We start from the raw sequence: 27,158 nt of genomic DNA, 5'->3' as shown, positions 1-27,158 counted from the left end.
TGATACTAAGTTTCAGGCACCAACATAGTTTTCAGTTATGCCATTTAGGTGCATTCCTGTTCTGTCCCTATTCAATATAAATGTCTTAGTCATGCCACAATCCTTTCCATTGCCTAACCCCAGCAAAACAGGCAGTAACTCTAGTGGTGTGTACTGTGCTAAATTTTCTTACTATAATTCTGAAATGAATTTAAAGAAGTTGGTATAGAAGAGTGCAACTTCTCAATTTATTTTGTTTTATTTAACTTTCACATCCTAGAGCTCTGAAGGGGGCAGCTCTAGACATTTGAGATAAACTCTGCTTTGGGGCAGCTTCTGTAGATGGCTTACAGCACAATCTAGCTCCACAGGTTGGTTAGAGGCACCTCTTTAAATTCAGGAGAATTCTTGACAGATAATAACACTGTATAGTGGCTTCAGGGTAAGAGTTTGCTTGTGGGAAGATTAATGTGGGATATTGGTAGTGGTGTTAAGACAAATCCTTTTCTTTCTAAAAAGGAGTAGTTAATAAGCACTATGGGAATACCAAAATTTGCACCTGTCTTTTCTTTGCAGTACCTGGCCTCTGGTGTTACAGATGGGGATTATGAGCTGTCATTTGTTAGCTTCTATAAGTGCTCAAAACCTTTTTAATGATGATGATGAAAGGTTTGGCTGAAGAAGCCAGGATTGTTGTTGAAAAGCTTTCAGTTTTGTTTTCATGGGAAAGTCTAGGAAATCACAAAGCTGTCACATCTGTTCTTGCAATTATCTCAGGCTAGGGTAGTAGACAAGGAATTCAGGAAGGCTGCTTCCATGTTTGCTCCTAGGTGGCCGATGTTGTTGAAGAACTGTAGTTGTTTAAAAACAAAACTAAATTTATAGAACCTAGCATGTTGCAGTGGAAGGCAGTTTGTTTGACCAAAAACATTTCCAGAGGCCTGACTATTAATTTCACTCTGCTTTTCAGCTGAGCAATAAATCACAGGGGGAAAAAAAAAAAAAAGTAAAGGTCATTTAAGAGGAGAAATAGAATGCTGGGCTTCATGTTGAAGGGCGTGCTTTAATGCATGAAAGACCAGGTTTAAAGGCACTTGAAACGTGGAGGTGTAAAAGCAGATGACACAGCCTGTCCAAGAAATTCTGCATATAATCCTACAGGCACTGTGGAGGCTGGTGGATTCTAATAGCCTTTCCCTTTCAGCTGCAAAAGGGCTTCTTGGGGGAGCTCTCTAATAACTCAGTCACTCCACCCTGACATGACTTACAGCACTTCTTGGTCTCATCCGAGTGTGTTAGGAAGATAGGGGATTTTCAGTGTAGTGTCAATAATTCAATCAATATGGTGATTTATTGTTCAGAATCTAGCTCTGGTGTCTTTTGGTAGCACTTAGCTTCAGAGTTTGTCAGTAGACATCTCTTATTCTAAATTGTCTTCTAATAGTATGACAAGCACCCTCTAGAAATCATCACCATCTTTAAAAAGGCAGATACAGTGCTAAGAAAATTTTTTTAGAAATCAGTGTCTTCATATTTTAGTGAATTGCTGGCATAGTAAATGCAATTCCTGAATTTGAATTTTCAAGTGTTTTATTTTCACTATTTTTCTTACTGTGCCTGCATGTGAGTGTTTAAAAGGCCACTGTCTTTGAAGCTTGAAAACCCCTAAATTTAAAATATATTTGAAAACTAATTTTTGCTAGCTGTGCAACCAACCCTGAACTTCCCTTCTGACAGAACCAAAATGACTAATTAGCCACGGAGATTAAAATAACTTAGTTGGGCCAAATCAACAAATCATCTCAGTCATCATCTATATTTCTTATTAAAAATAATTTTTAACTTTCTAACTGGAAGAACAGTTAGCCAGATATATGTAAGCTTTTAATATATAAGCGGTTAGTAGGGCTGTCCTTGCGTATCTTCTGAAATCATTCTGATCTGCTGAACTCTTCTGATTTGTGTGTGCATATTTGTCTTTGGGCTTTTCAATGTGATGTGTTCTGGGTAATCAAAAGTTAGTAATAAATACTTCCTGCTCTTAACTCATCTGTGTAATGCCCTTTTTGGCTTGGAATGCTTGTCTTTTAGTTTAACTAAGTTCTGTCATTGATCTGCTCCTGTTTGCACTCTGTCAATATATATATCTTAAAGTACCGTATTTACTTTACTTTTTACTTTATTTTTAATTGCATTTCCGCTTAATAAAGTCATAGGCACCTTTCATGTAGGAAAAAAACCTTTTTGAATTTGGTGCCTTAAACAGCAGTATCTCTTTAATGCAAAATTAATATGGAATTAAGGTTCGTAAGAGTGTTTTAAAACTGTTTATTGGTATAAAAACTTCAGAATATAGCTCAGCTTTTCACCAAAAATCAAAGATAAATGGTCAAGTTCAGAGTACAACTAAAGACAACTAAAGTTTTCAGAAAGTTTTTCAATTCTTTAAATTGAAAAAAAAACTGGCTGTTAAAGAGGAAAAAATATCTTAAAATTTCCATTATGAAGTTTGATATTTCATCACCTGAAACTTAGAAGTCACAAAGGTATTTTGAAAATCAATCAATTAAAAGGTATCAAAGTGTGAACAGGACCAACTTTTCTGTTCAGGCCATTTCAAATAAGTTGTTGATAATTTTGAAACACTTGTGCCCATCTAAGGAGCATCATTGAACAAGTCATACAAAGACATAATTTACTAAACCAGTGCTATACAAAAATGCTAATGGATAATTTGTAGCTAGAACTGGCCTAAATTTTGTGGTTCATGTTTCAAAGAGTAACAAAATATTAAAGGGTAGTCATAATGAAAATCTGAAACCAGAGAAAAGTGATTTAATAGCACCATAGCTTTCTTAATTTTTCTCTGAATTTGATTCCCTAATAAATTATAAGAGTACAATTACTTTTGAAAGACTTCTCCATTGTCCTTAGTTAAATACTTACAAAGGTAATCTTCTAATCGAGCAATTAGAGAATTAGTAATGAAGCAATTAGAGAATCCCCCAAGAGAAGGAGGAAGCAACACATGTTGCCTGGGGTACAGCATGGGAGTTTTTCAGTTTAGACCTTTTACACCCTGCTCTGACTTTGTCATGCTCAGTGTTCTGTCCCCAGTTAGAGTCTGCCATGGGCCATGGCTTCCTGCAATTTCCACTATTTTTTTTTCTGCAGGAAAAGGATGGCAGCTTGTTTCTGCCAAGTATTGAGGTCCAGAGGAGAAAGTGAAAACAATAGTCAAGTTACCCAAAGGGTGATAACTGGCAATTGCCAGTATAGAGCCAAATTGTCATGGTTAGGTCATTTTGTTTACAAATGGTATTCCTGTGGGTTTTATCAGGTGAATAAATGTATTCTAAAGTTATTTTAACAAAGCACCAACTTGCATTTATTATTCCATGCAGTTTTAATGTTATTTCTATTCATATGCAACACTACTGAAATTTCAATAAGAATCATACTTTCCAACTTATAGGCTTGAAATCTTTGGAAGTTTTGATTCTAGATTTTTTGTCATTTACAGTCTGGCTGGTGACAGATTTTTAAACACGCAATTCTCATTGCCTTCAACAGGAACTATTGGATATTGTGAGTCTGAAAAACAATGACCACGTCATCACAATAATGGTCACATTATTCAACCCTAGATAGACTTTGGTGGGGTTTTAATTTTTTTAAAATATATATTAATTAATTAATTGACAAATAACTGTTTCTCTATACATATTTATTACACTGAGATTAACATTCTACCCAGCATCTATGTATTCCTCTAATCTCCTAGTTAAGTGAATTATACACCATGGACCAGACTCAGTAATGAAGTAATGATTGCTTGGAGGAATTAAACTTTTATGCTAATCAGGTTAAAAACAGTATTGATGCTTTCATTCTGAGATTACAGTCAGTGGTAATCCCAAAAAATTGGTTTAATTTTCTTTGGGAGAAGCTGAATTGTAGGAGATAAAAAAGAAGAAAGTTGTCAGTGTTTTAGTTGCTTACTGAGGCATCCTAGTTTCTCAGAATTCTCTGACAACATAATAGTTCCTAAGGTAACTCATATCTAATACTAATATATTGTTTGAGAAGAGAATATAACTGAATTGTTAAATAGCAAAATGTCCTCTTCTGACTTCTTAACTGAAATATGGCCTTCCAAAGGGAATTCATGCTCATCTAAATTCAGGCAATTTACATTACGTTTCTGGTGATGTACTTGAAATGACAATTTGTCTTCCCTCCCATTCCCCGAGTGATTAGTGCTCAGGCATCCTAATTTGTTCGTTCAAATCATTGTTTGTCCATTGGGACTGCACAGATAATCTGAGAGATGCAAAATAGGTTCAAATTAAATAGTAAATAATGAAAGAAGGCTAAGAACATGGTAATACTATCTTTTAGGCAATTAGGTATCTCAAAAAACATTTACAAAAACAGAAAATATTTTCTCCAAATAAAAGACTGAGTCTTCCCTCAGCAAAGCATGGCAGTCACCACAGTCATTTTACTGAGCTTGTTTAACGTTGCTTCATAAGTGTAATTCATGCAGAACATCTCAATTATGTTTCATTTTTGGTATTGATAACCTTCAGAATGTATTTTTATCCTTATTTAAACAAATAGATGATCTCATGGGGCTTCACGCTTCACTGTTTAGGGCAGGTGGGAGAAATCCCACCAGAATTAGCCATGCAGATCTCTTCAATGACTTCTTGACTGGAGTTTTCCTTTTCCCTCCCCCCTGCCCCCCTCTTTCCCCCCCCCCCCCCCCGCTTCTTGCAGTGTCCATCATGCCCTGGAAAAAACATACCACAATATATATTCAGTGATCATTGCTGATAAATAATGCCTTTTTAATATAATTTTAAGTTATCTTCTTATTTGGCTTGTTTCTGAGATGATGCTTTGCTGGGGATGCAGAAGGGCAATTTCACTGATATGGCTGTGAAGTAGATTTTCTGACTTGGTCAAAAGATAAACTTGTGGTTAGGCAGTATCTTTCAGTTCTGTAGGCTAAGGTAACAAATCACTTTGTTTTCTCTGTGTTGAACCCCACAATGTCTGCAGTTCACAGAAACTCATAGTTCTTATGAGCTGGAAAATTCAGGTGCAACCAGTGCCTCCCACTTTGGCTTTTTACTTGGAGTGATAATAAGCCCTACATCTAACCACTTCCCAGATTGCATTGAACAGCAGTTTGTGAAACCACAATTAACTAAAGTTTGGAAAACCACAGTTTTTGATGTCTTGTGTTCTGTAATTAGCTCCATATATTCTACATTAAATCATCAGAAACTGACAGTATTGCTGAATCAGTGAATGGAAAAATAAGAGACACAGGCATATTTTAAGCATATATACAACTAGAAAAGTATGTTTCAGAGCATAAATATTAATTTTTCAAATGGGTGTTGAAAAGGGTACATAAGGGTAATAGAATGAAAGGTGCCTCTTTAAAAGGCTTTGCAACTCTTCTAAAATTATGCTTTTGAAATACAAAATTGAAGAAAACCTTCACCTCTTTCAGAAGTGGCAGTAAGGCACAGCGGAGAGCAGCAGTTTGTAAATGGGTTATGGTTGGTGCAGGGTTAGTGTGCAGCACTTTCTTTCCTGGGCAAGTGCTTTGAAACCAGAGCAGTGTGAAAGGAGAAAACCAGATAAAGGTCTGTGCACATGGGGACATCCCTTTCAGTCAGTGTCACTGCTATGAACAGTCTGGTGGCAGGACTGGGGACAGAATTGATGTGTTTAAATAAACTTGTTTAAAATGCTGCAAGGAAGATTAATGGCTTGGTTGTGGACATAAAACAGCATAATTTCCTATAATTTCTGTTAAAAACAATACCTATACCCATGATATGATAGCAAGCCCAAATAAATATAAATGTTTAAAATGTCTGTCTGTTTAAATAAATATTAAATATATTAAATAAATATAAATGTTTAAAATGTGTATCTATCTGTCTATCTACTATCCATCCATCCATATCAAGATACTTGATCTAGTTGACCATCAGATTACTTGGAGAAAATTTGATCACGTCTGTGGACAGTGGCATTGTTATAACTGAAGATATCAGGCTTAAAGGAAGACAGCTCATTAATTATCAGTCCTCAGGAGAATGGATTTTATCTCCAAAATATTGGATTTGTTAATACTATGAGTTTATTACTTGGCAGAGGTTGTATTTAATTTTTTTTTTTTTTGTCAAGGAAATGGGTAAAAAGGAATTTCATGTACAAAGGAAAATGTATATTTGTTCATTATAGTAAAATTAATTAGACTGTTTCAAAGATTTATTTCATTTTTAATAACACCAAGAATCAGACTGAGGCAGTTGTTTATAGTGGTGATTCAACCTCATTCTATTTTAATGGATTTGTTCATGCTGTAAGCAGCACCAAATTTCATGGGAGACTATTAGAAATAGAATGAAGTACTCTGCTTTCAAACCATCTTTGAAGGATCAATTTTAAATAGCTTTGAAAAAGTAGAGCATGGCAGAAATGCAGCTACTTTTATTTTACAGCTGATACTAAAACCATCTTCTCGAGTGTGTTATATTACATACTATTTTGAGGTTTCAAAGAAATTGTAAATGATCCTGCCAAAAGAACTTGTCCTACTCCCAGGGAACCAACTTTTAATAAAAACCCTGTGACTCCCTAATTTTCTTCAAGAGACAGTAGCTAAATTAAAGTCCAAACTTGAAGTAGTTTCATTCTCATTTTAGTTAAAGGTTTATGGTTTAGGCTGAAAAAGGCTAAAAAAAGAATGCATTTTTCTTTCTTCATAAATCCAAAGGGTTAAAATGTACAAATGGACAGAGTAGCTGAGGAAAAAAAGTGTTTGGTTATGTATTCAGAAGAGCTTCTGGCACAGTTAGTCAAAAGAGATTTTAAAATTATTTAGAATTAGTTACTTTCTAAAATTCAGCATGCCCCTCAGCATAATTTCATGGCTCTTCTAGAAAGATCAGGTAGATGCTGTGCAATACAATCCCTGAGATGCAAGGCTGGAAGGGAGCTCAGTGGGACTGGACGTTTCCTGAGCAATTGTCCTGCTCTAAGGGGGAGCAGGTACACTAAGCTCATTCTTGCTTGATTCTAGTGCTGTTCCTGAAGTCCAGGGATGAAGATTTCAGAGATTCCCCATGTCATCTGTTGCGCACTTTTACGTTGTATAAAACTTTTTTCAAACACTTAACATAAATAATTCTTGTCATTGATGGAACAGCTGATCATCTGATGCTGTTTTGCATGTTTGTTATCTCCTGTCAGCCTGGTCTTGTCAAGATGAAAGAAAGTTGTATCACTTAATCTTTTATCGTGGTTCATTCTTTTGTTTTCATCTTGTTCTTTCATGTGAATATCCTGTTTCTCTCTGCCTGTATCTCACAAGTGCTGGAGATAAATCTAACGCTGTATTTCAGCTGGGACCTGTCTAGCAGCTCAATATCTGTTTTTATGATGTTATTCTGAAAGTGTGTGAATGAGATTTGATTTTTTAGAACAGAATCCCATCGCCTCTTATTCAGGTTTAGGTCTCCTCCGTAACACTGTTTATTCTGCTTCAAACTCTAATTATGATTTTGTATTTACACTTTTAATATTTTACTCCTAAATGCAAGGGATTTCAAAATACTTTTTCTTCAATTTCTCTTATTAAGCATACTGTCCCAATTAATCTTGACTTTATTTGTTGTGCAATCACGTTACTCTACTTGTGTAATACATATCAAAGTATAATGAGGTAACATGAAATATTTGATGACACTAAGAATGGATATATTAGGACAGAGATGAGGTTCTTTCCCTGCAAAGTAAGGCTTTGTTCAAGGACTTTTTACCTTCAAGGCAGGACAAGCTCTGATTTGCAACGTCTGCTGTACAGGAATGTTGGGTGTGTTCATTTTATTGTGATATGAAATGAACAGAAAGCTGTTGTGGAATGCAATTTAACGTGTATACTGAAGGATCAAATTAAAGTAGTCTTCACTGTAGAAGTAATTTTCATTGTCTTTCACAAATACACTTTCCAGTTGTAACAAACACTCATTCCTGGTGTTTAATGTTTGATGAAACTCCTGTGAGCATACTGGGATAAGTAAACATTTTATTAAGAACCTACTCATTTCCAGTGAGGAAGTTCCTAGAGGGACCTTAAAGAGCAGTTCATTCACTGACTCCAAACACTTACTGTTGTTTAATTTGATTAAGCTGTTATATGTGTTTTGAGTAAAATGAGTAATTTTAAAAAAGGTCTGCAGACATGGTGCCCTATAACCATGGCTGGCCACATCCCCTGTCACAGAAGAATTTACAAAACCCTTTTTCTATTCAGAACAGCTGCACTTAAGTTGGCTGTTTATTCCTTATCAACTACTGTCAGTCAATTAAACTAGAGCTTTGTGTGCAGAAAATTTTAAAAGAAGGCTACTGTAAATCATAAATAGAGCAACCACAACTTTTTCCTGCTTGAATTTTAGGTGTGTCTATAAATGTAGTGATTAATAGTCACAGTAACTCCATTTGCATTAAGATCTGAGCAAACATTCATAAGACTACATCTTAGACTACATAAGACTATGGCTCACTGCCATCTGATTGCAGGAATCTCATTTTGCATTGATTCACTTGGGCACTTTATTTGCTGTCAGTTCAACTACAGTGTTATTCCTCCTTTTGGATGATAATTTCATATTGTAAGCAAAATTCAGGTTCCACAATTCAGCCTTCAGGTATGTATACTGGACTTGCATTTTATCCAAGTGTCAGGGAAAGAAGCTAAGCTGTGGTGGAATCCTATTCTGCTAAATTTCAGCTAAATCTTGGAGCCATAGTCTCTGTACAATAAATATAAACTGTAGAAAAGATATAAGGATATCATTATGAATATTGAGAAGAGATATTCTCTTTCTTGTTCCAATATTTGATATATAAATCTTGATAAGGTTTCCCTTCTAGAAGGGAATTGCAGGCATAATACAACATTAATCAGAACAGGACAACCTAGAAAATTACATTTGACTTTATATTCACAAAATGAAGGTAAAGGGTTTATTTATAGCAGCATTTGGAAAAAACACTTCTTATTTAGCTGTCAACTCATGCATTTGAATGTCCATGAAGGAATATTTTAGTGCAAAGTGATGTCACTACTATTTAAAACAGTCATTAAATACCCTACTGCTTTAATCACAAGGTCAGTTCAAGCACAAAACAAAAATGAAGCTACTTTACGAGCTTGGGGTTGAAACATAAAAAGGTAATTGTGGGTATATTCAGTAAGTCATCAAGCAATGATATATTGATGTAGTTTTTTAAGGGTCTGTGGAGTTCTACTTTAACTCCTCAGTGAGAGCAGTATGAGGAGAAAATATCCCATTCTTTCGAAAAGTCAGCAAGCAATCAATAGAGAGTCCTGCCCTGCAAATGGGTACAAGACTGCAATGATCTCTTAACAATGAGCTAGATTAAGCAGGGAATAAACTTTAAATGTTCTTAAATGTGTGATGAGTAGTTAATAAGGGGGAGTTGAAAGGAAAGCACTAAGACAGGGCGGACAGAGTAACTACTTAGGAAAATATTTCGCGTTTCCAAAACTTAACCTGCAGCAGTCCCAGGAGATGTGAATAGCTGACCACCTGTCCTGCACGTTTCCTCACACGTTCCACACGTTGTAAGGATTCACTGCAGCTGCTAATTTGTTTAGGACAGTCCTGTGAATATAAAAAAGAAAATGCTATCAGACATGAAGGTTATGATTGCTCAGATGCTGGGGGATTTGCCTGTTTTAGCACCTTGCTGCAAGCACATGACAGGATCTTTCTCCAAAGAAAGATTTTATGAGATTGTGATGAGAGAAACTATACTTCAGTAAATTATTTTGGTACTTCATTTTGCCTATATGCAGTCTACTTTCAGTCATTTTCAGCAGGTACTTTATCTATATAAACACACAAACACATTTCATACCCTTTAAAATGTGTATCTAGATGTTAGTATTGTCCATGGTCTGAATTAGACTAAATATTTTTATTGTACATTTAAATTGTATAAGACATAACATGATCTACTGGGTTATAGCTTTTTAAAGCTGCAGTTATAATCCTCCCATGTGCTCATGCATGGGACATGGGAAAAGCCAGATAGTTTTGAATGCATTTCATGAATTTGTTTTGAAAATGTTATAATGAAAGTTACTCTGAGATTCAGAAATCAAAATATTTAGCAGTTGTTACTAGGATACAAATGTAGTCTTTTTCTTATGGCATATATATATATATAGTTGTGTGGTATGGGGAAAGCTCACTCTAAATTTTCTTTTAAAGGATCATTTAAAAGAGAGAAATGTATAAAAAAGCAGAGAGTTCTCACTAAAAATTAAGATTTTGGAAGTAGTTATGGTTTATATGTTGTTCTGCCACAAGTATGCTTAATAGAAACCCTCACTCTGGGATAATCAACCTAAAATTAGTTTGTATATCTACAGTAAATTGAAAATGATAAAAAAAGACAAATTATTTCAGGAAGTAACTTGAGATTCAAACTGACATACTGATTTGACTTTGAAGTTTCTTGTCTTGGAGATAATCTATGCCATAACTTGTTCTATATGATTATCACAGGCTGTTTGCTTTTAAATGCTTCCTGTTCAGCCCAGTGAATTTCAACTTCAGCAGGTCCTGCTTTCAGAATAGTCAGGCTGGCTCTTTGCCTACTGAGTCAAAATGTGTCCAAGCTGAGAGATGTCTCACATTTCTTTGAGTCTTCTATCTAGAATCCTGTTCACTACCATGTCCACAGATTCCTCATGCAGGCAAATGCAATTAAAAACCAATTAGAAAGGTAGAAAAAAAGGCATCAGAATTTGATTTCCATTGCAGGTATCTGGCTGAATCTGCCAGCTTTCTGGATTCTGGGGCTTGCAGGGGTTGTATTCTTCATGGCTTGAGATCTCTGCAGTTGACAAAGATGTTGACAACACAGGTTTCAAGCAGAGTTGTTTATACAATTCTTCGCTCCTTAATTAGCTGAAAGAATAAATCAGTGAATGAAACTTCTTACCCAAAATAGTACAAGAATCACTGGGTCATTTTGTAAAAAAACAGATACTTACAGTAAAGGAGAGGCAGGTAGTTTTGCAGTGCCTATGAAATACTCATGAAGTAGCTAGCATGTGCTGCTTCAATGAGACTTAACAGATGCACAGAAAAAAATCAATGCAACTGCATGCAAGAAATATAGTTGTGTCTGTGTATATGTCTCCTAGGGATAGAAACCTCTAACACTATCATGATGAAGTGTATTTACAATAAGTTCTCCCATACAATACAGGGCTAAGCATCAGTTTTCTGCTTTTTGCCTTTAAAATGAATAAGTGTGATTTATTACTGATACATGTGATCACAGAAAAATCAAGCTGTATTTTATGCATATATAAACACAACCATTAATGTACACATACTTGTTTATATATATTTATGACAACTAACCAATCCATAAAGGTTTTTTGAAAATAGGTTCCAGAGATTATTGCAATTGATGGCATCCTCTGAGAGTTAATGAGCTAGCTCTAAATGTGTCAGCTCTGTCTCTCACACCTGTACTGTCTATTTCAAAAGGTGTCAGTGTGCATAGACTTCAGGCAAAAAGCTGCAATTTGCCAGAGGAACGCTGATGATTAGTGACATCCTGTGCTATTTCCATGCTGCTAGCTTCCTTGGGAGCATCTTGCAGTTGTTTCCAGCACAATTAGAATTCCAGGCCTTCTCTGTGAAGTGCACAGAAACTCTATTTAGGGAAATATTTAAACATTTTCAAAATACATTTTGTCTCAGAAGTTTAGCCTGAGGTAATGTTATGCTGTTAGTTAAGCTGTAAGACTTTTATCCAATGCTACTTTTGCACATCTTTATTCTTTTATTCCCACCTGTTCCAGGCAAAACCAGAAAGGCTCAAAGGTGTTCATTTTCCCTAGACATCTCTGTGATGTTCCTCCTGTAGGTGGTTATGGAGAGTAGAGGTTACACATATTGGGAACGCAATCACCAAAATGCAGTAGCAAAAATATGGATGTAGAGTTTGGAAAGCCTTCTCATCTCTGGCTTTAAGATGTAAATTGATGCAAGGGCAGGCCTGGATACTCAGCAAATTAGGTCCTCAGTGAGATGAAAGGAAAACCCTGCATGCACACAAAGAGAGTGTGGACAAGCTTTTGATAAGAGGTTGTAGCACTCTATAGGAACAGAAAATTTGGGGAGCCTGTGAAAGGCAGAGAGCTGGAGGCCCAGGAAAGAGGAGTGGGCTGCTGTCATGCTGCAGTCTGGTTCTCATTTTCAGAAGCATTAAAATGAGGAGGGCTGGTACCCCCTTACCTGTGTGTCACTTGCCTGGCAGAGGTTGCACCCCTGGAAGAAGGCCAGCTGGAAGAGAAGGATGTTTAACTCAGTGCCACTGGAGCTTATTTCACCAGCCCCACCTGCTCAGCATCTCCAGGGTGATGTGTCTCTCATGCAGCCATCCATGATGCTGTGACAGTCACTTATCCAAAGCAGGAAAAGGTGCTGCAGTGGATGGGAGCTGTGGCAGCCTTCCTGACTTCCATCTGTACCATGTGCAGTAAACATCCTCACCTTATTCCTGGATTTCGCAGCTTAAATTATCTGCCTCTGTGGCTTTTTTTTTTTAATTTTTTTTTTTTTTTCATTTCTTTTGCATAAGGCATAAGAAGAGGATCCTGGAGCTTGATTTCTCTGCTTGGGTATTTGCACACAGGCCCAGCTACACATTACTTCCTTCTGCCTTGAAACTTGAACAGGACTAACACTTTCTTAGCAATGCACATTAATGTTGCACAGAGAAGATGTCTTTATAAATGAGAGACTTTCACTAGTGCTTTTTCTTTTGTACTGCATAGGTGCAAGCAAGTAAAAGTGTGTGCTTTTTCAGGCAGGTCAGGATTTCTAGAGGCTCTTCACACCTATTACTGCATGTACTCCTGGGAGAAAACAAAGAGCTATTGTTATGTGAAAAAATTTGTATCCTCAGGGCAAACTCGAAAGAGTTGGAGATCTGCTTTCTCTCAGAGATTCTAATGATGCTAGAAGGAGGGTTACCTGTGATTATGAAGGAAGAAAACGGGTTCTTGAGTGCGTGTTACAAGAATGTGCATGTACGATAACTTTCAAAAGCATATCTTTAAATCTGAGCAGGACTTGGAATGTTCCTGTATAATAATTTAAAAAAAAACCCTACAAAATCTACAGATATTTCATTAAGAGAAATATGTTATTTCTTTCAAATTACTGATCCTAGTTGTGTTTCAGGGGAGACTAGGTTCCTTTGAGGCTTTTTTAGAGTCTCTTCTAGTTTGATTAAACTACTTTGATGTTTATTATTTTCTGTGAACTGCGCCAACTGATGAATGGGTCATAACTCAGAAACTGCTTGACAATATTTTCTTCAAGCCAAGAAAGCAAAAAGAAAAAGTAGGGATTTCTTTTGTGGGGAGGTAATTATTTTAGACATAGTATTCAGTACTTGTAAATGTCCTGTCATGCCAAGTATTTGACTCACTTGTTTTTGTTTTTCCACTCTTAGTGCTTGCGTTATTAAACATGAAATTCCTTACTCCTGGCAGCAGCAACCTAACATTACTATTTTTTGCCTCTTCTTTAACTGGCAGAGGGTGGTGTTGGTACCTTTGGCGTGTTATCCTTATCCTGAGAACCAGGAGCAAAAGAAAGGCTTTCCTTAGGTCATAATAGAGCTATTAAGAGCTGACCTTGTGTAGATTGTAGGTCAGTGCTGTTGTGTTCTGAGTTGTTTATCCTTGGAATAGGTACAGTGCAAGCAAAGAACAGAGACAGAGTGGCAAACAGGAAAGGTTCTAATATCCAGTCTCATATCCAAATTTATACCTGCTATCTGTCTAATACACTTCTGTATTCTTCAGGTAAACCAATAATGAGTACCTAACAAAAACTGGTTGTATTCATCCTCTCACCGAATTTGTGAGGTCAAGGAATTGCCTTTATGTTCAATTTACAAATTTGATAAGGTTACAAACCTGTATGCTGTGAAATTCCTGGTGCCAGAGTGAATCTAAAACTGTTTTTGTGTTAGCAGCTGCTGTGTTTTCAATTGTGATGGCTTTGCTGTTGAAGGTATATTCTTCTTTTTCAGAAGTTTGCCTCTTGTTTATTATTCAGCCACATACACAATCATGCTGGCACAGCAAGGAGATACTACCCTCAGATGCTTTACATGATGAAAATTTGACCTAAATACTGTGCTCAGATAACACAAGAAATGTGTCAGAACAAGAAATTAATCATAGGTCTTCGTGTTAGGCTGCATACTAAATAATATTTTAGACTTTAACTTCAACTAGATAATTTTAAATTTGTTTGTTGAAGCTTTTGTTCAAATCTGCTGCTTCAGTGAGGGTTGACTTCTTATTCTACTTACAATAATGTCCTACTCTTTTTCCCTTTGAGAAAGAGGCTAGATGGAGTAGTTTTGATTCCTTTAATAGGGCACAACTAATATTGTGAGCAACCTAAGATGCATTTTGGTCCCTAAATTTTTTCTGGGGCACTGTTATGTGTGATGTTCTGGGTTGGATGGTCTTGTGACATTATTCTGTATTATTTCCATCCTTTTTCCCAAGCCTATATCTTTAACCGTTGCCTAAACTGGTCTACTGGCCTGTCTTGTATGTTTGTAAACAATTTGGGGATTTCTGTGTGGTATTTGTTTTGATAGAGCTAAGTGCATGTACAGAAATACAATATAAACAAACCTGAAGAAAATTCTGTTTGATCCAACACCAATTGTCATTCTTGGCTGTTGTACAGGCCAGCAGAAGTTCAATGATTTCTGCTCTGGTTTTCATCCTGAATCACTTTAACTAACAGTAAATATGCAACTGTTTGTCTCTATCTTTGTTCTAAGCATATTTATGCTTATTAAAGCAATTTGCAATTGTTTCCTGGGCAGAAAAACAGAAACAAACCACAGCACGTTGTTTTTTTTTTTTACTACAGGAGTCATATAGACAACTTGATGCATTTGTCAAATCTATCTTGACAGAAATTATTCATGCTCAGGGAAAAAAAAATAAGAAAGGTGATCTCAAACCTAAAACATTGGCATGAGTTGAGAATGTGTTGCTATGACAGAATAAGTGTTTACTGTCAATTAGTATTTATTATAGCAGAGTGTGGAGAACATCACTTCTCAGAAAATGGTTTCCATCAGGAAAGATATTTTGGATAGGTGCTATATTTGGACAGCAGAAGTGTCTGCAGTCTTGGGTTCTATCTCCCCAGTCAGATAAATAAATATATGTTAAATCAAATGTTGATTATTTTTAGGTGACCTGTTAGGGGAGACATGAGAAATTTCTGTGGAGTAAATTAGGTGATGCCATCTATAGAATAAATGTCCACTTGACAGATGGCTGCTTCATCATCAGATCATTATCTCCATCAATGCTGAGCAGCAAAACAGCTAGAGATCATCAGTGGTCCTCCTGGGAGGCTTTCCCAGCACCATTCTGCTGTGAAATGGCATTGCTCTCTCTGACACCCACTGGCTGCTGGTGCCATGGCACAGCACAGGGAGTGCCTTGAGATCACCAGTGAGTGTCAGCCATGCAGGTGGAGTGGGGCATCCAGGTGGGACTGCCTAGAGAAATACAGATTAAATTGCAGCAGGAGTGATAGATTTACTATAAAGTGACTGAAAGTTTCAGGTAAGAAGCATTTCAGCATTACTGAGTTGCAGCTATGATGTTACTTTTCAGAATCGTGCTGGAGTTCCACATTGGCTTGTTCTAAAAGGTGTGTACCATCCACAAAGTCAATTTCTTGCATCAAGTCATTTCTGCTTTCTGCTCTGCGAGTAACACCTTATTGCATATGTAAACTCTGCCTATAGATGGCAAACTTTGAGAAAGTCAAGTGAAATTATAAATTGTACAGAATTCCATATAGTTTTAGTCACTGGAAGGAGTTTAGTCACACTTGCTGCCCTGGATATTCTGTCAAAAAGATTTAAATTATAAAGTAATTAGTATCCACTAACAAGTAAAACCAATGTAAAGTATATTTAGAAGTACCATTTATCTTGAACAGTTTATTGGATTGAGATTTCATAAAGGTTATTAGGTCACAAATTCAATATACATCTCTATGATATCAATAATCTTTAATCTTTGGTACATTTTAACTGTTATATAAATTGACTAACATTAAAGATCATTGGGAAAAACACTCTTAATCCTGAGATCCTAATGACTTTATTCTAAAACATCAAAAGCTGTATGATTTTGCTGTTTCAAATACTTTGTTTTTGGTTGCTATGAGAATGATTAAAAAGTGATGGCAATTTTAATTGTGTTCCCATTAAGTGCAGTGATTCACCATATCCTCACAACAGTTTAACTCATACCTATTGAATCCAGAATGCCATAAACTGATGGATTACTTGCTGTGTATGTATTGTTTAGTGTGGATGTTGTAAGTTGTAAATATGGACATAGATTCTAGATCAATACATTTTCTTCTAGAATCCACCTGTTTCTCTGGCAAAAAAAAATCCTAGCAGAAGTAAGACACTGAAGTAAATCTTCAGCTGAAAATAAAATAGAAGAATTTGTTTTTTTTACTTCAGTTATGAGTTCCACCATTGATTTTGTTTTCCATGTTAGTAAAACCTTGCACCTTCAAACCAGGAAATGTGGCTGTTACAGTATTGCGGAGAAAAACAGGAAGAAAAATTTTGGAATGTTTATTTTTCTGACCATCTGAATTGCAATGTCACAGCACTCTTCTGAACCTTACTAAACTAAGAGCAACTATTTAAATTATAGACCAGAATCTGTTGCTTTATTTTCATAATGGAATAGATGGATAAACACATTACTATTTTTAATGCAGGCAATAGAGCAAAGAGAAGAAGAAATATTTTAGTATTTTGAAAATCACATTCATCCAGGATGGGAAACAACTGTTTCACCAACTCTAATGGAAATGATTAGCAAGATGGGAATATTGTAAAAGTAACAGTAGCAGAACACTTAATCTATGTTTTGTATTATTTTTGCAAGACTTCCAGTTAAAAAGCAGCACAAATCCTTCTGGTGGCTGCATTTCTTGAAGTTGTAGAGAAAGCCTTCAAGCAAAAAATAGGAGGGCCATGGTGGTTACTCCCATTTGCTGCTCTTTCAACCACGCATTTGGCTGAAACCAAAACTGCATATTTAATAGAATTTAGAGGACAGAAAATAAATTATTGTTATTGGTATGTGGTGCAGCTATGACACGAGTATATATTTTAGGAAACTTCTGCTGAGTGTTGCACTAAATCTTCTTTTCCAGCATAACTGTTACATTTCTCATCAATTTCTCTGGTCATTTTGAAAAGGAAAATGACTACTCTACCATTGACCTGACATTATAGATGGGAAAGATTATAGTATATACACAGTTCACATTACGTTACTGACAGTGCCATTTTGACACTAAGTGGTATGAAGATTTTTAAATATAGATATCTATATAAACACATATTCTTGTCCTCTCCATCCCCTAAATCAGCAGCGTGTGCAAATTTTTCTTCATCTTTCTTACATGATCCAGATGAATTGCTCTGGTGCATTACTGTGGACATAATGTCTGTAGTAGTGTCTGCATACAGAAAAGCCTAAAGTCTAAACTTCAGGTGCCTCAGAAGCAGCTTTCTCCTAAGGCTTACCTTCCTGCCATTTTTTATTGTTTTGAAAATATAAATCAATGCATAATTTTAAAACAGATTGTAGAGTGAACAGAAACAGATGCCTCACTTTGCTTGAATTGTCTGTGACTAAGTATTCCTGTCCACTGAGCTTGTCAGTGAGATTTGTGCTGTGGTAGAGTACTTTGTCAGGGCTCAATTTCAATGTTTAAATGCTTTTGATTTCATTTGGGACATTTATTTTCTCTTTGTAAGGGAGAAATAATTTTAGTTATGCCAGATGTTGTTAATACACTGTTCATTATTGTTTAACCAGAAACACAATTCTTAGCACTGTATTAAACATAACTTTTTTTTTATTTATGGATGACAGCAAGAATATTTTCTGTCTTTGTACTGGGGTATGTTAATGTTTTGCATTGAAGGACAAGAAGGCAAAGATTGTGGCTAACTTTCTGAGGAGAGGCAGAATGTGAAATGTTTCAGATTTCTAGAGGGGTTTGGGAAATGCCTGTAAATGGGGCCATATTTTAAAATCACCCTTTATTCTGTTTCTGAAGTCCCATCTGTCACTCAGTGAACATGTTCAAAGGACAGCAGGTGTAGTGGCATGCTGGCTGCAAGACAGGAAATATAAGAAGTAGGCAAACTCTGCAGTGGAGGTTTGTTTACAATTATTGCTAAAGAATAATTAGGTACTTTTTGACTCTTGTCGTTTGTCTTATTAGATAAACTGTACTTTGGAAACAAGCTATCCACTTATAAACTTTCCCAGCTATGTAACTGGGTAAAGTACCGCACTTTGTCAGAGCCAGATGCATTAACCCTCTGACTGGTGCTCTTCTCTTGGGTTTGCTTGCAGCACCACACAGAAGCCCCCAGCCCATCCCTGCTGCCCCCATCAGCCTTGCCCTTGGATGTGTTAAACAACGCCGTGGCTGGGTTCAGCACCGTGGAAGACCTTATCCGCTATCTCGAACCGGAGCGGTGGCAGCTGGACTTGGAAGATTTGTACAGGCCAACGTGGCAGCTTCTTGGGAAAGCATACATTCATGGGAGGAAGTCAAGAGGTAATTTAGTCTTCTGTATGGCCTTGCAGCTTGCTGTGGGTATGATTTCTTGACAAATAATTAAGAGCGTTCTTCACCTTGATTTTTGGTTCGAAGAAAGGAATACGTTAGAAAGAGAGCAGGTTCCATTTTTATTCACCGCCCTCACCATTGTATTATTTGAAAAAGGGAAATAGCTAAACTCAAAACTTAAAGGAATTTAGCAGGATAGGGCAGCAAAGTGGAATTTAAAAAAAAAAGCAAACACAGCACTTTCCTGTAGGGAACCTGGGAGATCTTTATTTCCCTAAAGTAGCAGGGCATCTTGATGGAGTAACACATTTGAAATTTGTGCGTTTCTTTTTTTATGGAGGGCAAGAACTTTATTTTAATTTGAGGTAGGTAATATCTTATACTTACGGTATTATGTGAGTGATTGTTTATTTCCCTAAAATGTTTCCAGTCTCTACGTGAAATGAATTGAGAGCAATACCGAAATGTTTCTCTTTGACGACACCTTAGGGAATACCATGTGTCCATGTCTGGGTTGATCGTGCAGTTGTCAATTTCATCAGAAGTAAAGTAGACTGTGTTTTCAAAATTTGTAGATCTATTGATCAGCTACTCATTTTCTTCCTTCTACATCTGACACTCCTGAATTTCCTGCCACATCCCCTCCAGATGCTACCCACTATTTCATGTTTATGGGTAAACATGGATAGCGTGAAGGCAGTACATTTGCCCACCATACAGCATGAAAATAAAAACATATGAGCATAACTGAACAGTCTTCCCTGTTGGTGGGGGTAAAGTAGGTGGTTATCATCTGATCAGCAAGAAAAGGGAGGAAGTAGAACTTTGCATAGCTCAAATTTAAGGGTTTGACAATTTATTGTTAGATCAGAGCCCAGAAATCAGCCTTTGTACCCTATCCATATTGCTATAGCTGTGTATAGAGCAGCTAAATTATGAGCCAAACAGGAGGAAACATCTTTAAAAGCTCTCAGATAGTCATTTAGCACTTCCTTAATTAAAGAGATTTAGTATTTGCCAAATGCATGCCATAAGCACACAGTAAGTGGGAGAAAAACAAAATGCAGGTGTTGGATAACATCTATATTGACAAAAGAAACTCCCTGCAAGACATAACTTAGAAGGAAACTATCAGGGTAAATCTTTTAAAGACTTCTAATTAGATGCTGAAATAGATTTTTTCACTGAATAAACATATCATGGTATTGCCACATTTGTCTTAGAGACCACCCTCAGACTGCATTGCTGAGTCTGTAATAGAATAGCCTGAGATGGAAAATATGTCCAGTTGAAATGCCATAGAACTATTCAATAGATAGGAAAAGCAAAACCTTTTTTCTTCTTTTTTATTTTTTCCCATGTTATTCTCTCAAGCAGCATGTTTGCTGTATTTCAAAACCTTTTTAAGACATGTTTGTGAGAAGGACATATCCTCAAAATTTTTGTTTCATTTAAACTCTTTGATTCATGATTAGATCAGTTTCAAGTTTACAGTGTTTCAGTGTAAAAACTGAATTACTGTCCTATTATCATAAACAAGTTATTAAAAGTGTATCTTACTTTATGTAGAGAAATATCCTCTAGTCCTACATAATAATTGGTATGAAAAACTATATTTAGACAACCTAAATTCCAGAGAACTTCCGTCTCTGGTGTTCTCTCTGGATAAAATGCTTCCAAAAACTTCTAGTCAGAAAAGAAGACCCAAGTTCAGAGGCTTTGATGTCGAAATATAGTCATAGATTCTCTTATACTATTAAACGTGCATAAAAATAATTTTTTTGCACAGCAAAATATATCCCATCACTTCCCACTGAAATCTATATGTAATCTTTAGATCATATTCTGAAATGTCCTTAAGGAGGGAAAAAATAGTCCCAGTGAAAGCGTAGTCCTTAGCAGTTGAGGATTTTGTACAGTTATGTCACTTTTTTTTTATTTATACCCCACTTCTTCCTTGAGATTTTGTAACAGCTCCTATTGTAGAAGCCAGTAAGAAACTTACATTCCCAGGAACATCTCCAAAGTGCTTAGGAATGAAACCATTCTGCCGCTATCTGTGCTCACACACAAGTGCCCCAACAGGAATTTAATTTGTTTCATTGACTTTGAGAGCAGTATCCAGCTGGAAAAATGTTTTGGGAAAGAAGTTTCCCTGTGGTACTCGATACACATCCAGAAGATGCCAGAAAATTGCATTGCCAGTTGCATAACACAATTAATTTCAGGCTGCTGTGAACATGGATTAGTTCAGTTGTGTGTGCCAGTGTTGGCATGCTTTTGAAATGCACTTTACTGTGAGCCTACCTGCATCTAGATTTTTTTATCCTTCACTTATTTTTATTTTAGTGTTTCGCATTTATGTGCTGCTGCAGAGCCTTCACTCCTCCTGAGCTAGTGCTAGACAAAAGAACCTTGACTGTTGTGTCATATTGTGTCAAACATGATACATGAGTGGAAGCCAAGTTGAAGGAGTGTTTAAATGTTCACATTATAACAGGTACTGTAACTCAGTGCACTTGGGAAATCCACATAACCTTTTATTGTGGTTAAGTAAACACTTTTAAGGGAATATATACATTCTCTCATCTAGTTTCGTGCCCACAGTGTGTTAAAATAAATTTTGAATAGACAGCTACTCTTTGAAAAAATAACAGCTTCATTCACACACTTCAAAGAAGTGATTATATAAGCACTAGATAAATTTGCCACAGACCTTTTAATGAAATTGAATTACATAAGATAGGGCAAGGGTTCATTGTGAGGTATTACAGCAATATACCTTAGTACATTTTAAAGCTTGGAAATCAAACATGACATTTGTTCATCTCTCCTGAAGCCTGTTGTAACAGTACAGAACCCTGAAAGATATCTGCTAAGAGCTGTGTGTTCTCCAAAAGAACCCTTTTGAAATGAATGTCTGCAGGTCTGAGGGGTTGAGTTCAAATTAATTTCTTTTTGTGACAAAGTGAGTACCATGCTGTTTATTTTAGCGCATTGCGCTTTTCTCTATAAGTACAGCTAGCTGTAGGTAGGGAAATTGATGCATTCCTCTGCTGCTGCCAGAAGGCAATGGAGAAGGACATCACCACACAAGAATCTCTCTCCCACTGCTCCGTGGGCCTGCTGGAAGGGGTGTCAGCGCCCACTTTCACTTTCAATATCCCATGGTGAAGGGCTGAGCAGCACGTAAGATTAGCTCCTTCAAATTCACTGCACCAAGCATATAGGTCTCTGCAGAAACGATCTTCCAGGAGAAAGTACTAGCAGAACTAGCACTTTTCACAGTGTGCTTCAGGCATTTTATCCTCATTCAGACAGCTCACTTATTACATGTTTGAAAACACTACAGAAGAAAGAAACACTCCATTCCTGTCCGCAGTCCTTGATTAATGGAGGTAGACACATCCACCTTTTAAGTGACTCAGCCTAGAGCTATTAGCTGATCAGAAGGGTTTAAATAATTTCTGTTTTTTCACAGTGAATTTCTCCCCTGGAAGTTTTGTCTCTCTTTTCCTCTGCTCTCTCCTCAACTTTATCCAAAGAATGCTCTTGCAGTGTGGGAGGCAGGCTGGTGTCCTATCAGTAACGCTATTAGAGCTATTACACACTCCTCCCTCTTAAAATTCAGTTTGTTTATTTAGGAGCCTATGTTGACCTGATAGTGATGGAATGAAGTTCCCCAGCTTGGCATTCACTGTGAGTGCAAGCAAAGAGAAGGCTTCAGTGGGTTTAACTGACCTTTCACAACAATAAATCCTTACTTATGGATGCCAGTATGTGGATATGCCTGCAAAAGAAATGTTTGAAGGAACATGGATTGAAATTCCTTCCCAAAGATCTGCTCCTTGGAGAGTACCACTGAGCATTTCTGCTAAAGAAATCCAGCTTCCAAATTTTTTTAATGTAGCATGTGTTTAAATAGAATTAGGAGGAATTATCTTGCCTTGATAGGCTGAAGTTCTTCTTGATGACCTCTTAAGGCTCTTTACATAGCAGAGAGAGAAAAAAAGATATTTCTCTAGAGGGTGATTCAGATCAGAAACTTATTTTAGCTTTATTTAATTTATTTTTATTCATTAATAGATGACATTAAAGTATTTTTTAAGCTATATTAATGTACTGGGGTTCTTTCAACCCCCCCCCCCCCCAATTTTCTCTTGATTTAGCTTAAGACCAGTTGGTTAAATGTCTTTGTCACTTTATTCGGGGCCTCCGTTTCACTCATCTCAATAGTCATGTTATCATAGGGTTTTCATTTTCTCTTTATCTTTTGGTTTTTTGCTAGAGAGAGTAGTATCCCTGTGAATTAGACATCACTTCTGTTCCTTAATGGTGGGTGTGGAGAAAAACAATCCAGACAAAAGACCCTAGATCAGGATCACTATAGTCTGACTTTTCTGAAATAAATTCAATTTCCATTGCTTCTCACTGTTTTTTTCCCCACAGTCTTATTATTTTTTTCCCAATTTCAACTGGTTATTTCAAGGCTTGTTAGCTCTTGACTATGCAGCTAAGATGAACATAAAGGAGCTTGTTCTTTCAGATCTTTTCATGAACCTTGCTGTTAAACCATTGGCATAGTGAAACTTTAGTATGATACAGTGGAACCAGTTTATAGGGAAACTGATGCCAAATATTAATATGTTTAACCTGCACTTCAAGTTAGTTGCTTACAAGGAGGAACTTTTACTTAAGACACATCAAGAGAAAATGAAACCTAGTTGAACAACAGAAATTCTTATATATGCTGCTGTGGAGAGGGAGGAGAAAATGGAACCTACTAATAGATACAGAGATATACAGTCTTGCGCAGTTATTTATTCTGTACAGAATTCCCTGATGGTGACAACTCCTTGCAGTTCTTTGTCCATGAAAGTGACTTCTGCTTAGATATGAATGGTTTCATTCTTCTTATAATTACAATGCCCTAGCAAAGAAGCGATAATTGAAATTGAAACAAGAAGTTTGAATGCTTTATTGCAAGTGAATTGAAAATCTCTTTGAAATTTTGCAGGATTCTAAATAGCTCTGTGTGTGTTTCTCCAAATCCAAAATGACCGTAGAATAGCAACACTGGAGCTCAGAGTATTGGTGTGAACAAAGTGACTTCCATTAGGGTTGATTTGATAAAACATATACTGGAACATAGCAGCCAAATCTTGCTTTAAATGGAACCAGCTTTGCCAGAGTTATAAAATAATGGGTGACTATCACTGTGCAGCGATCATTCCATTTGAGTTTCATGGTGTTCATGGAACTGCGCTGAACCTACACCAAAGTGAACCCTCCCCATGGGTTCTGCGCCGCTGAAGGTGATCTGCCAGGAGGGAGCTTGGGTTGCAGATGAGATGAGCACAATTTTCTCTGTCTGTTTGCAGTGGTGGATCTGAACCTCCTGAAGGAGGAGGCGCGGCTGTACAGCTGCACCCCGCGCAACTTCTCGGTGTCGCTGCGCGAGGAGCTCAAGAGAACGGACACCATCTTCTGGCCGCTGTGTCTGCTGGTGAAGCGCTGCGGGGGAAACTGTGCCTGCTGTCAGCAGAGCTGCAATGAGTGCCAGTGCGTGCCAACTAAAGTCACCAAAAAATACCACGAGGTATGCACTGCTTTTACATTTGCATGTTTGGAAACGCTGAAAGCCAATCAGGGCATTTATTTTTAATAAAATGAATGCACCGCCATTAATATTTTAATATTTTATGTATTGCACTTTTAGTAAATATTTTTTTAGCATTTTAATTAGGTATTACATTGAAAAAGGTAAAATCTTTCTTATTAATATACTTTTCTGTGTAACTATTAATTTCTGAGGTATTTACTAGTGCAGTTCAGACACATCACAGCCGTACCTTTCATTCTTTCTCTAGTGGTAGATATTGGCTTTATGAAGAAACAAATATTTGATCATTTCCATTGCTGTAAATTTATAGCTAAAATTGTTTATCATAGAATTTTCTAATTGGGTTAACTCTACTGTTTGCTCTTAAATAAAATTAAGTGGAAATCTGAAATTGCAAGACTCTTCTTTGGCAAAGCAACATGATTTAATCGCGTTCAACGTGATTTAATCAATTTTGTAAATGGCTTGAGGTAAAAGCAAAACTAGTAATGAGTGGGTGGAATTAATGAAGAAATTCAGTTTTAATATGCTTCCTGTCATCCAGTGGGTTTCCAGTGCAATCTAGCTCATAGTCTAGGTGTGTGATGAAGCACTTGCTGTTTTCTTGATGCTTGGCTTCTTCTCCTTCAGGTTCTTCAGCTGAAGCCAAGGATTGGTGTCCGAGGATTGCATAAATCATTGACAGATGTACCCTTGGAACACCACGAGGAGTGTGACTGTGTGTGCAAAAGGAATACTGAAGGATAAACATGATATAATTGTGCTGTTTTCTTTTAAAGCACATTCAATCAATGGCTGATTCTATTATGGGGCTTGTGCATTATCTCCTTCTGTAATCTCAGTTGTTTGCTTTGGGGATCTTCCGTCTCGAAGATTTACAGTGAGCTCTAAAAAGAGGAGAAGCCAAACCGGGATTATATGTGTGTGACAGCTCTGTTTGGAGGCCCAGTGAAAGGATGGGAGAAAGGCATCAATGAGGGATTTAAAATATATGTATTGTTGTTGTTCCCCACAATTTTCTTGGCAATACATGGATTTATAATTTAGGAGTAAAAAATAGATTTAGAAGGCTGACATCATGGAGACTTGATCCTGCTGGCTGTCTCATTTCTACAGCTCAAGTACATCTGGCCTCTGGTTGAAAACACCTGAAACCTTTGTGTTCAGCTACTCCTACGTACCTAAATCAAAGTGTTCTCTGTTGCATAAACTTGGGTTAAAACAGACTGCCTTTTCCGAATTAAATTTAATTTGTCTAATGCTGGTAGGAAGGACTGGATTTTTCCATATGCTCTAGTAAAGCTCCTGCCTTTTAGAAGGAAGACTGGACAATAATGTGAGCTAAGGAAGCAAACATTGAAAAGATCAGTGCCTTTATTCTTACTACTATGGCTGATGATTTTTTTTGTGTGTTTGTTATTTTTTATCGTGTACATTTTTATACTCTCCTTTTGACGATATAACTATTTGCTTTTCTAAACTTGTTAAATATATCTATTTTTACCAAAGGTATTTAATATTCTTTTTTTTTTATTACAACCTAGATCAACTATTTTTTAGTTTTGTGAGATTTTAAAGCCAGACTTATACAGTTGGAGGAACAGAAATGTGACTACAGTGGGAAAGAAGCATGATCTCTTTGCAGTTTGTTTCTACAAAGTGAAAAGTACAGTTTTTTTTACCTGGATAATAGTAGAGAAAGATATGTGGATGAAGCTCTAAGCTTGCTAGCTCCATGAGCCTAAAAATATGAGACAGAGGTTACTATAACCAGTTTCAAAAGCTGACTTTTAAAATTCCTTCTCTCCATACTGTCCTTTGTTCAAGTAGAGAAGAAATGAGCATAGATGGATGCATTCTGGCTTGTTTAACTCTGTAATTTCTTTAAAGGAGAATGACCTACAATGTAAGAGAAGAAACCGGGGGCTTGCAGCCATCATGATGCATCATGGTCATGGGAAGGCAGCCCTGTCAATGGTGAAGTGTATGGTTTTCCATTGACAGAAACTGCTGCTTAAGTACTGTTCACTCACAGGAATGTAACACTCTGCAGAGCAGTTTGATGAACTCTATGGTATTGTTCTTCTGTATGTTTTATTTTTAACCCATACACTTATCCCACCCCATGCAAATTGAAACGGAAACAGTAAAGTATTTTGCTTGTAAAATGCTTTAACATTATGCCTAGTTTATTTTTTTTGACTATTGGATTTTCAGATTGTAATGAATCACAAAATAAAGTAATAATGCTAATTTTGGGAGAATAAATGTTTCGGTGTGGTTGCATATTTGTACCTGTCAGTATACAATTTAATGGGAAAAGCTAGGATGGTGATTTTCTCCTTACCATTTTGAAAGTCAGCTCTGAATACAAAAGTCTTCTGTTGCCAAGACTTTCCACTTGCTTTATTAATTCTGCATTACTGTAAATACCCCAGGAAAAAAAAGGAAAGGAATTAATGTGATGCTATTTGTACAAACAGTCAAAATGTTCAAAATTGTGTGGGATGTGAAGCCATCAGATTGAAATAACATCTTCTGTTATTGTTTCCATAGTGAAAATGAATTCTGATGAAAATTTGGGTTTTTTGCAAGTTAGTATGACTTTCTGGTACCAATTCTGGAAAATATTCAGGTGGCTTCTTATTTTGTCCCCACCCTCAAACACCTACTCAGTAAGAAAAATTTCTGGTGTAAATGTGACATGTAATTCTCCAGTCTGAATATTA

General features: G+C 36.6%; 1 protein-coding gene across 1 annotated transcript in view; it reads left to right on the top strand.

Annotated features, from left to right (window-relative positions):
* PDGFC (platelet derived growth factor C) overlaps positions 1 to 26,697 on the top strand; it is a 122,315-nt gene extending 95,618 nt beyond the window's left edge. The window contains exons 4-6 of the mRNA XM_059471376.1: positions 18,587 to 18,794; positions 24,188 to 24,405; positions 25,060 to 26,697. Of these exons, the coding sequence (XP_059327359.1) occupies positions 18,587 to 18,794; positions 24,188 to 24,405; positions 25,060 to 25,176 (543 nt within the window). The 3' untranslated portion in view covers positions 25,177 to 26,697. The remainder of the gene's footprint in view (positions 1 to 18,586; positions 18,795 to 24,187; positions 24,406 to 25,059) is intronic.
* Positions 26,698 to 27,158: the final 461 nt, after the last annotated feature.

The sequence above is a fragment of the Ammospiza nelsoni genome, chromosome 4, assembly GCF_027579445.1.
Source record: "Ammospiza nelsoni isolate bAmmNel1 chromosome 4, bAmmNel1.pri, whole genome shotgun sequence".
In the NCBI taxonomy this organism is placed as follows: domain Eukaryota; kingdom Metazoa; phylum Chordata; class Aves; order Passeriformes; family Passerellidae; genus Ammospiza; species Ammospiza nelsoni.
This window is presented reverse-complemented; position numbering and strand designations above follow the sequence as displayed.